The 18726-nt window shown below is 22.9% G+C and overlaps 1 protein-coding gene across 2 annotated transcripts in view; it reads left to right on the top strand.

Moving 5' to 3' along the window:
* Window positions 1-17811, top strand: part of LOC129606766 (myophilin) — a 66348-nt gene extending 48537 nt beyond the window's left edge. Inside the window, exons 2-4 of one of the 2 annotated variants that reach the window (XM_055517296.1) lie at window positions 15071-15290; window positions 15464-15585; window positions 15676-17811. In XM_055517296.1, the coding sequence (XP_055373271.1) occupies window positions 15071-15290; window positions 15464-15585; window positions 15676-15846 (513 nt within the window). In that variant the 3' untranslated portion in view covers window positions 15847-17811. The remainder of the gene's footprint in view (window positions 1-15070; window positions 15291-15463; window positions 15586-15675) is intronic. The other variant, XM_055517295.1, reaches the window with a different exon arrangement.
* The last annotated feature ends 915 nt before the right edge of the window (window positions 17812-18726 follow it).

The following is an 18726-nucleotide window of genomic DNA, read 5'->3' as shown; positions in this document are numbered from 1 at the left end:
GCTTCATAGAATATTTAGGTTTTTAGAATATCTGAATTTGGTTGTTCCAAATTATGAAAGATTATTTCATTTCAAAAGTTGTATTACATATTTTTTTTCAAGTTCAAATCACAATATTTGGAAATATAAGTTGATATGTGATAATTATATTTGAAAATATAATACCAAATATGTATTTAATAATTTTTTTTTAAATTAAATTTAGATATTTAGAGTTTGAAATTATTTTCAAGTAGTATTCAGTGATTTATTACTGTAAGGTTATATCATAATTGATTTTTCAATACAAGTATGTGTATATGTGCATAATTTAATTATTTCGACTGTAACTCTACATTAAATATGTAGGTATAGCTTTCAATACACAACTTTTTGTTACAACCAAGATATTGTTATAACTAATAGTTATTTGTTATAGTAATTTTATCCTGATTCTGTTTTTAATTTAAATTTTGTTATTACAATAAAACATAAGATTAACTTAAATTTAACTTAAAACTAATTCAGATAAACTGACATGCTTAGAACTATGTACTTTCTTTTTTATATTCTGCTTTAGTTTTGTATATTTGTTCGATAAATATTTTAATAAATCACCTAAAATAGAAAAGCAAACATACAATTAGTAATAATATGTTGTAAAACATTACCTTAATTTGAGAATATCCACAATTTATTGTTTTAAATTTTGTACTGAATTATATTTTATGTATTTTTTCTTAATCCAAAATTTTCATTTTACATCTGATGACATCTCAATTATTTTTTGTACTCGTAGTCTTGTCGTGTTTGTGGTATTGTTACCGTAGTTAAGAATAATAAAACTACTCGCCACATGAATTAATTTAGCGCTTTCATTAATTCCATAAAGTATGCATATATATATGTACCAAATGTTTAAAAGAAAACAGCTGTCATCTAGAAGACGAATTCAACAAAGATTGTATTCATCGTGTGTAGATCGTATTCATAAAAATTTGAATCTAAAAAATTGAATGAACAAATGTCAAAAACAAAAATAAGTTTTGCACTTTCACACGACGCAACAAGACCTTCATAAGAGATATGGGAGCGTCTTTATAAGTAGATGGTCTTGAAATACAATGAAAAATTAAACCATTAAATTTTATTAATTTTCTGAATTCCTGAAGGAAAGTGATTTGTGCGATTTTAATCACACACAACAAAAATTTCATTCTTTCAATAAGTAAAATTAATATTTATTGTTAATTGTTTTTTATGAAATAATGTTCATAACCTCTATTTCATTTTTATTTACATTTATTTTAATCTAATAAAATTGTAAAATATTTATTTTAATTATTTCTTTAATTATTAAAGTGCTGTAAATATTTCATTTTTATTTTTTTATTTTATTTACAAAAACATTTAATATCAATGCAATTTAATTGAAAAAAATTGAAATTTTTTATTGAAATTTGTGCTTTGAAAATTTTATTTTAAGTCATAAAAAATTTAATTATTATTAAACTTTTTATTAACTTCGATTTCTAATAGACACTTTTGAAGAAAATCAATTGAATTTGTTGTTAGGTCTAGTCTAGTTTAATGTATAATAGAACAGAGTGTTAGTGATAAAATTATTATGACATGTATATAGTGTGTTTGCATGTGTCATATAGAATTCATATATTTAGTTGTTTAAGTGATATACGTATGTAACGTGTGGTGCGTTGTGATATTGAATAGTTTGTTTATTTATTTTTAATTAAGATACAATGATGTCGCAATTTTATGACTCTTTGTAATAAAAAAGAAGGCATTCAAAGTTGTTGTTTTTTTTGTTGTCTTTTTTTATTTCCATAAACACTATTATTTTATTTTTATTGTAGTTTTCTTTTAAAGGTCATCAAATAATTGTTAGGTGTCTGATTGTTTTCAATATGTCGACTAAATTACACTTTGTATATCATATAAATTATTATAGGAAGATTATGTTTGAGGTTGCAATAAAATATTATTCTTGACTGTTATTTTGTGAATTTAATAGTTTTTTTTTTGTAATTGTGCAGAGAGGAAAGAAAGATGCATATATTTAGTTTTCTGTCAATAAACCGGCTTAGAGGATATTTCTGTTAATAAACCATCTTAGAGAGTGTAAACAGTGTTGCCAACAGCTACTTCCAGGAAGCAAAACCTTGATTTAAAAATAATTTTGAATTATTTTCTTATGCAATACATAGAGTATTTAAAAAAATTTTCGGATAGAAAGGTAGAGTTGCTCGTAATGTTAATTGCACTAAATTATAAAGTAATTTATCTTTTTCAATAAACACATGAAAATCTATGTTCTGTTATCTTATACTCGTATCACAGATCTTATATAAATCATTAATTCAGATAAAATTTAACATTTTAATAAACAACTTTTTAGGGCGATAACAGTAACAGACTGCCATAACATACACAAATATATATACGCAAATCGAAAAATTGTGAGAAAAAAATTTCCGCTCAATATTTATTTACTCATTTACTTATTTTAGATTATTTGTAGCAATAAAAATTTTGACTTTGAACTTAAAATTTTTAAATAATTTAAAATAAAAAATTGTTTCTTAACACTTTTATAATAATTTTTATTTGATAATCAGGGGGAAATAGCAAAGTAATTAGAAATTTTATAACAGATTTTTTTTCTCTTTCTTTATTTGTCGCTTTTGAATTTAGTCATTACGTCATTTTCTATCCTTTCTACGCAAAGCTTAAAAGTTGTTGCCTTGCTAAAATATTATTTATTGATAATATTATTATTTTGGCCTATATATTACAAACTATTAAATAATGCCCCCTTATCAAATATTACTAGCACGTACATATTTCAATTGAAAGTATAACTAATAATATATAAGTAAGTAAAATGATGTCATCGTACGTATTATTATATAAAAAATATAATAATAAAAATAATGAAAGGAACACAAATAGCCATTTACGAGTATACATGTAATTTATTATAAAATTGAAAATAACCTTGACTATATAAAATTGTGAAAGATGCTTTTGCTTAAAACTCAAATTTTCCTTTTGAAATATTTTATTATCTGATGGGACTTATAACATTATTAAAGAATAATTTAAAGTAATTGACTAGATTTCGTGTTGGGATTTAAATAAGTTTTAGTTTAAATTTGATGATTGTTGTATTTATATGATTGATTTAAACTTCAAATTTAATTTAAAATAAAAATCACGAAATTAAGACATTTAATTCTATGATTATTTCACAAATATTATGTTCTATAAGTCTTGTGGAAACACCACTTTAAATATTATATTATACTACATATTATATACTACTTATTATATACAACGTATACTATATACTACATATAATAATAATATGCCCCAAATTTAAATTTAGTGTGTACATTAAATTTTGATTATGTTGCAACTTAATTATTCAATTATCTAAAATTCTATCAGATTAAATGTATTTTGAATAGAATGTATAAAAAAAATCGAAGTTAAGTATTTGTCAGTGTCAATTAAGGGCGACAAAATTTGTATACATACATACGAGTATATCAAAATAATTCAATTTAATTTGTAAATTTCTATACTTTCTATTCAATTTGCTTAAATTAAACTATGTCGGATTATGTATATTATTTTTACACTTTCTTTTATTTTTATCCAAATTAATTGAATTGAACACCTATGCAACACTTAATTTTTCGACTTTGAATTAATCAGAGAATGACAATATTTCCTGTATGACAATATTTCGATTATTCATACAAATCGTTGCTACTTGTCAGCTATATTTAATGATATTCTTAAAATTTTTTTGTATCGATATTGCCCTATGATTCAAAATTACTTGCTTATTTGTTCATGTTTCTAAATATATAAATTATTAATTAATAATTTTTATTTTCCTAATCTAATCTTAAATTATTTTATGTTCATAAATTTATGTACAAATAAAGGTATATATTCGATTACTATAATTTAGAAATTTATTAATTAAAAATTTCAGAAAACCAAAAATCGATTTTCATCATACGCTTAAATAAATTTATTTGCGACATACTACATAACATACTTATATCGAAAGCTTTATATTTATAATTCGATATAATTAAGTAATACATTTTAATCTTCTTCGATTTCTTAAAAAAATTTTGTATACAAAATATTAGATTACAATTTTTTTTACCACTATTAAACTAGTTGTGTTTTGGTTTTCAGAAAACAAGAAAAACAAAATGGAGAACAATATGCGAATAAAATTTACTCATATATTTTGTTTAATACTATTTATCTTCTGGGAATTTAGACTTTAATTTATGAGAAATTAATTACTTTATTTATAATTTTCTTTTGAATTAAAAAAAATTCTTTTTTTCTAGTATTTAGATCAAAATTTATTATTTTTTTATATTTCTTTTTCTTTTGTGATTATTGGCAGATGAGGTGAATGTTTAATTTTACCTTTTTATTATTGTAAACGTTAATATATTAAATAAGGACAGTTGATTTTAAATAATTTATTAGAAAATAATTAATTATATTATAATAATTAATTAATTAATATGCTATTCATATTTATTTATTCATTTCATCTCTTACACATTTTCGTTTAAAACTAAATTATTATAGTTAGAAACATAGTTACTTGACCCCTTACATTACGAAGTGGCGCATTAATATACGTATCATACAAATTTTAAATAAAAAGACAATTCATTCTTACAGATAAAATGTCGTATGAAAAACATAGCTGACGCAACAGTATGCCTAGATTCAAGAGTTTTCAATGTCTATCAATACCATTCAGAATTGACCGTCCTACGTTCCACTAAAGGTACTGTGGCCACATGACCGGTTATACCAAAAAAAAACGCGATCATTTGCTTCGATGTGCTTCTTCCACGAACAACTTTTGTTGGATTTGGCTCGTCTTGGAACACCCATACGGTCGATTGCTGTTTCGTTTCGGGCTCATATGCATAGATCCATGATTCATCACCTGTGACTATCTTATAAACGTCTTTTGACGCACTGCGATTGAATTTTTTCAACATTTCTTTGCTCCAATCCACACGAGCCTTCTTTTGTGCAATCGTCAAATTTTTCACGGCAAGATGTTCATGCAATATCTTATGTACGCTGGTGGAACTAATGCCCAAGGATGCCTCAATCTCACAGTATGTCACATGCCGGCCCATCATTATCATTTCGCGCACAACATCGATGGTTTCCGGCAAAACGACCGAAATTGGCCGACCTTCACGAAATTCATCCTGGAGCGAACGGCGTCCGAAACCAAACTCTTGGTACCAGCGATTTACAGTGGTTTTTGATGGTGCTTCATCACCAAAAGTCGAAACAAGTTGATCGAGACACTCTTGTCTCGATAATCCGCGCCGAAAATCGTAAAAAATCATCGCACGAAAATTTTCACGGGACAATTCCATTTTTTGACCGAGATGAATTTTTCAAGTCACTGTAAACAAAACAATTCGCGCTCGAATGACAAAACGTTCTGAGTGAAGTTGTCCTAAAAAATGTCAAACTTTCCAATGGAAGTGTCAGATTGCACCTGGCAGCACTAGTATTGCCAGGACCCGAAATATAAATAGTGACCCTCGTATTCAACTTCCGACTAAATTTGAATAAATAAATTCTAATCATATTTTTCTGTACCGTTTAAATACGCCTTATATGTTAAGTATACGGTGGCATCCATATGGGTATGGTATATTCAAGATGCGGCGAAATAATGAAGTACATAAGCTTTTGAAAATGTAAAAATCGCAAAATTATGAAGAGTGACGCTTGATTAAACTAAGCATAGAAAATGTTTTAGATATTATAAAATCGATATAATGGTTGAAAATTAGTTTACAACCAAAGAATCACACCTAGACTTTTAACATCATCGACTACATTTTGCAAATAGTTGTGATATAGGGTCATCAAAAACATGTTGTACTCGAAAATAATTTAGTATCAAATGAAAAGGAAGAATAATCAATATCACAACAATTATCATTTGTGGACACATAGCAAGAATTGAATTATTGTTCATCTTGTAGTTGATTGAATTCTGTATGAAAGCCGTTGCGAACATGTTCGAATATCTACATACACATGTTTGAAATCAAATTTCAAACTTTAGTAAATTATTATCATAATTTCAAAAAACAATTTAATTTAATAATTAAATTTAATAATTTCCTAAATAATTGTTTATTTAAACCATTTAAAAAAATATTTAATATTAAAATTAAAACCAAATATAGTAAAAATTATTCGTTCCATATAAAGTTTAAGTAATTTGTTTGGAAAATTCCTTAACAAAATTCAGTATTATTATAATAAATAACATAATTATTAACAATAATAAAAATAAACTTGTTTTGGAAATTTTATATTAAAATATTTCGATTGATTTTTTTTACCAAATATTCTCTGGGATTTTTTTAAATCAAAAACAAGCAAAATAATTGTAAAATCGTTTTCGTTCTGTCAACCTTATGTTCAAGTTACAAAATTAAATTCTATTATAAATCAATGACCTTAATATTTTTTTTAATTCATTTAAAATTCTGATTTTTTTTTTTTTACTTTTCTACATTTTTTTTTCGTAAGAACGCTAATAAACTTTTAGTAACTGAGAAGAAAATAAAATTTTTTAATTGAAATTAAAAGCTTTATTTTTTTTACTGCATATACTTACGTTTTTAAATATGTTCTCTCGCGAAATTGATGTTATGCAACGTCGCGATTCGTAAAAAAAAAAATAAACCGCAAAAGAATGAATTAACAAAGTTTTCGTTGTTGTTTTTTTTATTTTTGTTTAATGAATTTTTCTTGTTATACTAAATTTTTATTTTATTTTATTTTTTTTCTTTATTTTTGTATTACTTTTAACTACCTTAATGTGAATTGCTTTACTATTAAATTTTGTTGTTAACCATATTGAGAGAAAAATTCATTTTATTTTAGCATAGTCACAATAGTTGCGAACATTGTGTTTTGTTGCTTTGTATTTGTAGCGAAAAATGGTTACAATACAATGTTAAAATAATAGTAAACTTTTTCTTAACCATATTTGGTAAACTTACACAGTTTGAATATTGAATTTTAAATATTAAAATTTTTATTCATATATTTTTTAAGTATAGTTTTGGTTATATGAAATTTTTTTTGTGTTAAGTGAATTTTAGGTTAGACTCTTATCGTAGGTTACTCAATTTTATATATGTATATGTAAGAATATAATCTAATTGTTGGCTTTGCAACAGTGTCTTCATTTAGGTCTATACACATGTGCCAAAGTTGGAGTATCAATCTCGCCGTCTATTTATTTCTGCGATGATTGATCAAACACGGCTTTGACTCTAATGTCAGAATTTTTTATATTTTCGTCTCTGGTCCAACTTCTTCTTTAACAATGTCTGGATTTTTCTTCTTAATCGGAGAAAATCTTCATCTAGCTTCATCAAAACTATTATTGATTCCAGTCACAGGTTGGTAAACAGTCGGTAGACCACCTATATTTGCAATAAATCATATTCGGTTGGTAATTCATTCCGTAATGTTTGTGGTAATAACACAATCGTACATTAGGTACTAAAGATCAGATTCTTGCGCTATTCTTGCTTACATTTCCTTTCTTTTTTCTCCCTTTTCTTTTTTCGTATGTCGAGGAACTAAAAATTAAAAATCCAATTCTTCGTTAAAATTAAAATATTACCTTATATGAATTCGTGCAATGTACATATATTTCAATATTTCTTATCCTGTACAATTACTGCCTCTAATTGTACTTTAATTATGCCAAAGGAATACATTAAATGTGCCTCCTTTATACAATAATTTAGACGTTACGGTAATTTAACACAATAAATATAAAATTATTGACCATGTTAATTAAAAAACTTGACTCAGCATTGTTATTATCTTGTTGATGTCTTAAGTGTTAAGCAGTTTCTCATCAAAAAAATTATACCTCTTTTGTTGTATGCCTTGTAATTTGCAACATGTGCATTCATATACGCATTTGATTAATACTTTCTTGCTTTAATGCGCAGTTTTAAATTGAAAATTTTGGTGTGTAAATTTAGACTTGTTTAAATAAATATTCAAAAACTCCCAAAAATTCCTGGGAATTTTTAACTTGTATCTTGTGAATAATCTCAATTTCAATCTTTTTCGTGATAAAATTTCAATTTACAACTTACGTGTATAAATATAAATAAAATATCTATATGAATTCTAAGAATTTTTAAGTGTAAATTGTTTTCCCTCCATTTTATTATTAAAGTCAAAACAATTTTCTAATCTAGCACATTTTTTTTTGGCTATGATTTCTAATAAAAAATAATTTTAACAAATAAAAAATGCACTTGAAATGTGACATTTTTTTTATTTTTATATTTTTAATATTTTATACTTGCTTAAATGAATTTATTTAAATTATTCAAGTTCTGAGAAAAAATATTTTCCCTTATTTATTCTAATTAATTCTGAACACATACATATACTCTCATTTAAATATAATTTTCATATTTAAGTTAAATAAAACGAAAAAAAAATGTAAGATGAACTTCATTTTACATTGACATATATTTCTATCTCTTTTAAACTATAGTGTTCGTACATAATATCGAAAAAATCAATAAAGATGATATAAGCCAGGCATGAAGTCATCCGAATAAAAAAATTAAGCGGCTAAATAAAATTTTGTTTATAAATTGTGAAATCTGTATTCAAAATACGAAATGTATGAATAAAAAAAATTAAAATCTTGATTTGTATAAGTAATTTGAGATTTTAATAATGAAATTCTTTTTGTTTTCGTTAATGTTTTGTACTTATGAATTAAATACAAAAAGTTATGATGGATTAATTATGTGCTTAACTTTTATGTAATGTATGAGTAAGTCCTCTGGTGCTAGTTTTGAGTATTAAGTAACAATGCAGTTGACTGTCGCCGGCGTAATCCTCAACTATTTAGCAGAAATGAGACGCAGCCAAAGAAGTATGGAATTGGATCTTATGGAATTGGATATGGAAGAAGTATGACAATGGAAATCTTAGCTCGTGTCTCAAAATCTTTTGTTTGGTTATAGAAGTAAGGCCACCTGACGGCTTATTATACTCGTATTCGACCACTAAATTTGTCTTTAATTACATTGACATTACCATTTTTTTCAACAAATTAAGAGTATTGTGTTATCAAAAATAATTTCTTGGAAAAACAGTATTTAACAAGGCTTTAATTTTATGACCACCACAGTTGAAGTAAAGTTAGTGAGTTGGCCAGAATAAAATTTGAAAAGAAAACGGAAGTATGTATGTACTCACAGAAATTTTAGTTGAATTTGCAAATAATGAGGGACTCACTTTTTTTACAAAATACGAATAATGAATATAATCGTGCCAAATAATATTTTCATGAAGTATCCCCTATAATTTTTGGCCAATTCGTTTTTTTATTTGTTTTCTAAATATTGATATTATTTTCATAAATATAATTGATTGTTTTAAGTAATAATTCTTATCGACATTTAATTAAGTATACAAAACTGTTTATGTACGTGAAATATTAGAAGATAAATAAATTTAAAAGAATTTGAGAAATCTAAGTCAGTAAGTTTAACCATTAACATTTTTAATGATTTTTAGAAAGAGATTTATAAAATATTTTTATTTTATTTTTCTGCGTCAACAATGTCAAAATTTAAGTGATTTTTCATTAATAAAAATTCTTTTTTTTTTTTGTTTATTCCTCCGCCCTATATATGTATGTATTTCTTAATATCATAATGAATTGTTTAAATAATAATTAATTAGTTTAATGGTTGACATTTAATATTAATGAGCTTAAATCGTATAAATATTTTATCTAATTTTTTTTTAATATGTACATTGTAAAAGAATGTGAATTTAATTATCTCGTCTTTCCCATTTTAATGTATGTATGAATTAATTGTGACTAAGAATGTATGTATATAAATTTATTATAATAATGACATTTAATTGTTTTGAATATGAAAAAATTTTTGATGAAGATGTATTATTAAAATTCACTATACGTAATTGAAATGAACATTATAGGACACACTATAAAAATAGTGTATGGTATATTAAAAAGAGTGTACAGGTAAAACTTGTCTTATTATGAAATAAAACGTCATGAAAAAATGCGCTACTCTTATTAGCGTTGTAGATATTTGAGGTTATAATTGCTTTTCAAGGTTTTATTTTAAAATGCCGGGAATTGAGGTCAAAGAAATTGAATTTCGGATTAAATAACAAAAAAAAATTAGAGTAATAAAATGAATTTAATAATTTTCAAAATATTTTTGACGTCAATTTGTAAATGTTATGACGCTGTACCCGAGCGTCAAAAATTCATAACCTTTACAAAATGAATGCAAATTAGATTCTCGGAAAGTATCATTTTTAAAACGAAACTCTATTAAATAAACGTTTTTATAGAATTACTTATGTCCGAATTTCATTATCACATCTAATATTAATATTAGAGACTTAGATTATGAGATTAAAGTAACTCAAAAACTTGATTAAAGTATTATCATATTAATTTAGTAGGTGTAACTATAAATTATTTCTTAAATATCTGCAAATTTATTTACTAAAAACTTCTATTATACGAGTACACTCCTTCATTTTAATGTTTTTAATTCAAGGTCGCCATTCAACAAAAATTTCATTAATAAAATTAATGTTAGCGTTAATTTACTTGTATTACCTAATCTATTGTAATTATAATTTTAGAGGCGTTAATATATAAAAAAAAGTAGAGCTGGAAAATAATACAATGAAGAGAAATTAAAAAAAAATCTTTATAAATCTAATTTTTCATATTTTTATTCTCTTTTTTTTTATAACTGACATTCTTTAAATTTTTTCTCTATTCTTTAATTTTATTATTTCATTTGTATTTCTTTTCTTTTTTTTTTTTTTGGTTAGAAACCAAAATTTTTCTTTTATTACATATTTAGAATAATTTGTTAACGCTCTTCTTTTTTCTACCTAATTTATTATTAAATATAATTTCTTTTTCTATATATGTATGTAGGCCCGTAAAACTGTCTAAATATTTAATCACATAAATAATAAAAAAATTTTTTTAGAAAGCAAAAATTATAGTTGGAGAAAAAAGAGAAAACTAGATTGTTCTTTTTATCTTTGCATAATATTTTTTTTATTATATTTTTTATTATTGTTATTGTTATTAAATTATAATATGTATTTAAATTGTGTTATTAAAAGAATAAATAAGAAAAATAACTTTGTTACAGTAAATTCTTAGCTAACAGAACATGTAGGGAGAAGAGAAAGTATAATTTTACTCTCATTGTGCATGATACAAATATAACTGTTATAATGAGCTCTTAATTAGTGTTTGTGAATTCATATTTCTGAATTACGTTCTTTTTGTAGCCTAATTTTGTATCGTTGTCTTTCCGTCACCTATTTTAGTCACTTTCAAATCGAAATTCTCTGTTTTTCAATTGGACTTTTCATTTCTTCTCAATATGTCATATAACAGTTTTTAAAAAAAATCGAAATTTATTGAAAATTATTATAGAGCAAATATATTTTTATGCAAAAAACGAGATATTCAATACAGAAAACATTCTTATTAATTGAAATTTATATCTACAATATATGCACTTATGTGGAATAACTGTTATACTATTATACGTTAAACCTACCGAATTTTTATATGTATGAGTATCTATTCCAAACTCATTTCCTTTTACTCAATCCCGAACAACAAGTTTAAATTTAAAATGATATCCTCATAATTTAATACGATTTTACTGTATAATTTATTGTATTAAAAAAATATAATAGTATAACATTAAAATATATATTATTATTATTATGTACATATATTTATGTAATGTGTACATGTATGTACGAAAAAATATTTTTTAGAATTATTAAGTAAAAGTATAAAATATAACATACAAATATATTTTTAAGTAAATAACATGTGGTATTTAGGTATATATGAAATTAACGTTAGTATGATATAATATCAAGGTGTGTGTACATCATGTGAATGAGGTAATAATAAGATTTTTGTACGAAAAATATATATGTATATCTTTTTTATATTTATTCACCTGTTCTTACATAAAATAGAATTTCTGAAATTAAGTTATTAATAAAAAAAACTTCCTATTAATAAGTTCCAAACGGAACTTGCAAGACCTGTCAGGTCCTAAACCCAGTTTACTTAGTTGTTTCTTAAGTCTGCAGTGCTACGTTAGAAAATCCATGACAATTTTCACATGATTCCTCGGCATCTTTGTAACTAGCTTTAAAGTGCTCTCGATTGTAGTTGCCCAAACGCTCTTTTGCTTGCGGCACTAAGTATACTATGTTAATAAAACGGTTCTTCTTCATCCTGTTAAATAATTTTAGTTTATTCTTAAATTATATACTACAGAATTTATTAATTTTTTAATTATTCTATGTACAGAAAATGCAATATACAACAGAACTCTGTGATTAGACTGCAGAAATTTGTTTAAAAACCAATGAGCATTTTAAAAATAACTGTGCATACATAAAAAGAAATTTAATTCGTTAGAATATTTAAAATTGTCTTCTACTATAAAAAGATCAAGATTTTCTATTCACTTATGTATGTAGGTACAACAAGAAAAATAGAAAAGCTTGAAAATTGCAAAATATTACAATTCTTCCATAATTTTTACTTACTTATATCTTTTTTACTTATTTAAATATTTATATATTTTATTTTTTTTAACAATATTAAATTCACAATATATTCACATATGTACATATCCCTAAGTACATAAATATATTTATAATTTCCAATGTAGTTAACAGACGTTAGACAATAATATAATTTAAATGAATAACAGCTATGAATTTGACTTTGACTTTTATTTTAAAAAAGAGCATGGCGAAAATTATATGATAATTTATAACAACTATTCACATTAAGAAAAGAAATGAAAGGCAAAAAAATAAAATAAAATACAAAATATGTTTGTCATTGTCATTCAAAAGTCATTCAAAAGTTTCAAATTTGTACGTAACGCGTAATGTTATTCATACGAACTACTGTATACGAACTGTCAAAAAGGAACGTATGTTCGAGAATATAAAAGCGAAATGATCTAATTTTGTTTTAATCTGTGCAAAATATTTAGTACACTATTATTAGTGCGTGAACATACCAGTATATTTTATACTAGATTATTTTTTCAGTAATTGACTCATAACAATTACATGAATAGGTAAACTTATGATCGTCATAAAGAAATTATAGCAATTGATTCGGAGTAGACTGGTAAGACTGTGCCATTCGAACATTATCACTCCTAAGTTTCAGTATTTCATTTATCATCCGCTTGTTAGGATTTAAGAGTCTAGTCTAGACTGTTCCAATTCATTTGTTTCTTCTAATCAAATATTTCTTGATATTATGAAAGAAAAAACAAATTTGAAGTTGCAATTTTTGGATATGAAAAATTAATTTTTTTTTTTTTTTTGTTTTTGTATACGGATATTAACTATGAAGACAACAATATAACTATGAAGTCTGAATATAAAAAAAGCTTTGTTCAATTATGTGAAATTGTATTATTTATTATTTTGTTGTTTCTTGTATTTAATTCCAGAGTGAGACTAGGAAATAGCACCCAATAGTAGAGAAAAAAATTTTTTTGTATTTATATTTCACACAATATTGTTATATGAACTTGTACTTGAAATTTTATGTTTGCATAATGTATACAAGTATGTACGAATATATATACATGTATATGGAAATGTATAACATATTATATGAATTAGCGGAAACATAGTATGTATGCGAGTATGTATGTGTTACAGAACAATAAAATGTAGACGGATAATAACTCTTTTTTTTTATTATTTTATTTTATAAGAGAGTTATACTTTTAAGGGGTCCCATTTTTCATGTCTTAAAACTAAGAATATTGTTTTATGCACACTCTAAATACTCTATTTCTATTCTATAATTTTACTTAGAAAATTCTATACATAGAATAATCTATTTCATTATGATTATGGTTTGCGTTATATAGTTTAAGCTATTATGATTATTTTAATGGAATTTTCTGAGAAGAATAGTTGCAAAAATACAGAAATTACATGTTTATATAGTTATAGAAGTAAAAATAAACTTGAAAGAAGTGAGAATTTCAGTACGTTGTTCTGGACTTTTTTTCTCTTTTTTCATATTTTAATTTTTTTTTCTTACTAAGTTGCATTTTGTAAAAATATATTATTGCATTCCAATGTTATGACACTGAAAACATGTGTGTATTTTTAATATACATACATACTTACTTTGAATAACAAAATAATTGCTGTCAAGGCATTATAATATTTTGGATTTTATTTAAATGCTCGTTTAATGAATGTAAGCCAAATTTAAAAGAATATACGATTAATTTGAAATTTTTGACATAATTTTGATATTTTTGACATTATTGTCAAATATTAATAATTTTTGACATAATCGAAAAGATTCTATATTTAAATATGAGGCGCACAACACATTACTGGTCTATCCAACATATTTACAAAAACGAGTTATTATGTTCAATAGAGCTATAATGGCTTAAAGAATTTTTCTATATTTTCATAATACTTAATTTACTTCTCTTTTCACTTCTGTTTTGACATAAGTTCGTTTTTGCCTTTTAAAACTTTTCTTAAAAATTAAATATTTCAATCACAATTTACTCGAAATGTAATTTTTTCAAGTAGCTCACTAACGTACTGTCGGCGCCTTATATATTATCCAATTCAAAAATTTGCCACTATTAATAGTCACCATTTGCCACTATTAAATTAATTAAATAAAATTATAATAGTAACTCCGATTTCTAAATTATATATAAATATATGTACATATGTGTGTATGTATATGTACAATTGTATACCAAAATTGTTATATTATAAAAAAATGATTATAAATTCTTGTTATAAAATTTAAAGCACTCACTAATTAATTATATTTTCACACTTTTTATTTTCTATTTTTTTTTAGATTAACTCAAAATATAGCGAAGAATTGGCACAAGAAAGTTTAGAATGGATCAAAGAACTAACAGGTGAACCAATTAATACTTCCGGTGATATGGATAATTTCTTTGAAGTTCTTAAAGATGGTGTACTTTTATGTAAATTGGCAAACTGTATTCAACCTGGTTCAGTTAAAAAAATTAATGAAAGTAAAATGGCTTTTAAATGTATGGAAAATATTTCTGGTAGGTGGCGTTATTAAACTATTTTTATAGTTAATATTATGTCATACGCATATAATGTTTATATGACATAATGTCATTACTATAAATTTTTATAAGTTGAATTATAAAAGTTCCAATTTAATTAATTAATAACCATATATTAATTTTTTATTTTATTTTTTGAATATTTACAGCATTTTTAGAATGTGCCAAAAAATTCGGTGTACCAGTACAAGAAACATTCCAAAGTGTTGATCTCTGGGAACGTCAAAATCTTAATTCTGTTGTTATATGTGTCCAATCTCTTGGCAGAAAGGTAATAATTATTTTTTAATTTTAAAATTATATCTTATTATTTGAAAATGTGAATATGAAAAAAAATTAAAATAATTTGAATTATTTTTAGGCTCATAATTTCGGTAAACCATCAATTGGACCAAAAGAGGCTGATAAAAATGTTCGTCAATTTAGTGAAGAACAATTACGTGCCGGTCAAAATATCATCTCTTTACAATATGGCTCAAATAAAGGAGCTAATCAAAGTGGTATTAATTTCGGTAATACAAGACATATGTAAAATATATGTTTTTAAAAAAAATTTATAAGAAAAAAAAAAACAAATTCGAAAAAAATATATAAAAAGAATTATTTAAATCACCTTTAAAATGAAATAAAGCAAAAAACAAAAAAATTTAAAGAAATTCTAACATAATTATATTAAATGTAAAGTTGCAAATTGAATTTTTTAATAATTTTGAAAAAAAAAATCATTTATTTTAAAAAAATTTTTCTCTAAACTTGCAAAAGATTCATAAGTATAACTTTAAATTTGTACTTATTATTAAAAAAAAAGTATAATTAATTTTTTAAATTTATTTTTGTAAGAAAATCCAAATTATAAATTTTATTTTTTAATTTAAACATTCCCGTAAAGACATTCAAAAGCTATTTTTTTTTTATTTAAATTTATTTTTTTTTTTTTCTAAATGTATGTAATTTAATAATTTTAAGAGAATACAAAAAATATTGTATATTTTTTGATAAACAAAAATAATATTAGAAAATTTTATAACTATCATGCGATTAATTAATTTTTTGAATTTAATATTTAAAATTTATAATACTAAAAATAGTTGGCACTTTATTTAATGAATTTATATAAGTAGCTTAAAATAAATTTTTCTAAATTAATATGAAAATATTTCGTTAAATTTATTTTTAATTTTTTTTTTAAGTTATTTTATTTAACATAAAATAAAATTACAGAACAAAATTTATGCCAAACTTTCTGAAATTAAAATATTTATATTGCAATTTTAATTAATTTTGAATTTCGATTGAAATATATAAGAATTTTTTAATAAAATTTATAGATTTCAAATTTTTCTGTAGATGGAAGATGATATTCATGTTGTTCATGTTGTAAATTAAAATATAATTAAACTATTTTTTTTTATAATTTAATTTCTTTTAATATTATAATTATTTTAAGCTACTTATATAATATTTATTTCATTAACTTACACTTAATATAACAATTTAAAATTTTACTTTTAAAATTAAATTAATCAATTAAACAACATTATTCAAAAATAAAAAATAAAATAAATAATAATTTTTAGTGCCATTTTGCATTTAACAAACAAAAAAAAAAATTAATTAATTTACAAACTAAAAAACAAGAAAGAATATATAAAAAAAAAATACTTTTTATAAACTATACATTTATTATATTTAAAACAAGAAAAAAAAAACAAAACAAAGAAAAACAAAATTATAAAACACAGGGTTTTAAAAAAACAATGTTCATAATTTTTTCTGGGATCATTTTTAATAATAATAATAATTAAAATATAAAAATTTATATTTCATTTTTGAAAATTTTTTTTTCTAACCTACATATTTTTCTTATACACAACAAAAAATTCTAAATCCTAATGTTGTTCTTCGTTTTTTTTTTAATAAATAAAACTGTGTACTAAATCAAAAATATTTTCAATAAAAATATTTATAATATTATTATTGTTATTTATAAATAAATAAAATATATATATTTATAAAATAAAAATGAAAATTTACATACGTTATGTAATCATTAATTACATATATATTTTTTTAATAGAAAATGTTGTAAACATTAAAAAATTTTCTTCCAAAAAAATTGGAAAAAAAAAATAACAAAAATATTTTTTAAAAATTATTTAACAAATGAAATGAAAATTTTTCTTTTTTCCAATGTTACCTAAAATCAAATTAAAATCTAATCTAAATAAAGAAAAGAATAATTGCCTTAAAACTGTTATTAAATAAATAACAAAAAAAAAAATACAATGAAAATTTAAAAGAAAAACAATTTATTTTTAAAAATAAAATATTAAAATATTTTTTAAAAAAATTTAAGAACTAATAAAATGACTCTATGAAATATTTTTTTTTTTGTGTCTTTAGATCTTATATAATATTATAAATAATATATATATATACTACTGTTAATAAGAAATGTTGAATGAAGTAATTAATAAATAAAAAAATTAAATTGAAAATAAAAAATGGAAAAAACAAATAAAAAAAAGAAATGAGAAAAAACTTATATTTATAAGGTAATTTAAAATTCATGTTTTATTTTAGAAGAATGAGTGTTTTTTTTTAATAAAATTAATTCAATTAATTTTATTTTAAATAAGATTTTGAAAGATTAATGTTTTGTGAATTAATGTATTGAAGTATAAAACGTACTTACAAATTCAGATTACGTTCTTACATTCTTACAATTTCTTCTGAACAGAACATTAGGCTTGATTTTTGTTCATTACTTTTAAATGTTTGTCTACTTATCGTACATGTCTTTAACATTAAATAGAAAAATATGAACAGGAATTTTTTTGTCATAATTCAGGCATGCACTGGACTCTTTAAAATAAGTTATAAAAGTATTTTTGCACAAGCTTACAAATCTCTAAAAACTGAATATTTTACTTTTACAGATTTGTAATAAATAAAGTCTTTAATGTCCAACGTTTTTCTATTATGTTCCTCTTCTAATTTCTTCAATCCTCACTTTCGAAAATGCTATTTTTGCTGATTTTGCAGTTTGTATTTTTTTAACGTTTTTTATATTAAGATCCTAATTTTGAAATGAATAATCGCAAATCCCCATTATTTTATAGCTCAATTCAATATCTGTAGGATGCGGTTTTTATATACATAATAACTGGAGTAAAGAATCAATTTAAATAAAATTTTTTTTGAAGATAATTTAATTCGATTTATTTCTAATAGATGTCGCACAAATTTCAATTTTCGGAATGGTATAATTTTTCTATGACGCAAACCTTTTGTAATTATTTTAATCTGTTTCTAAATATGTAAGTAAAAATTATGATAATTAACGACACAAACCTTTAGAGAACAGTTTCGAAAAACAAAAATATATGTACGTATGGATATACATATATAT

Source organism: Condylostylus longicornis, unplaced genomic scaffold, assembly GCF_029603195.1.
Source record: "Condylostylus longicornis isolate FDR11 unplaced genomic scaffold, ASM2960319v2 ptg000022l, whole genome shotgun sequence".
In the NCBI taxonomy this organism is placed as follows: Eukaryota; Metazoa; Arthropoda; class Insecta; order Diptera; family Dolichopodidae; genus Condylostylus; species Condylostylus longicornis.
The sequence above is the reverse complement of the archived record's forward strand: the minus strand, read 5'-3'. Positions and strand labels throughout refer to the sequence as shown.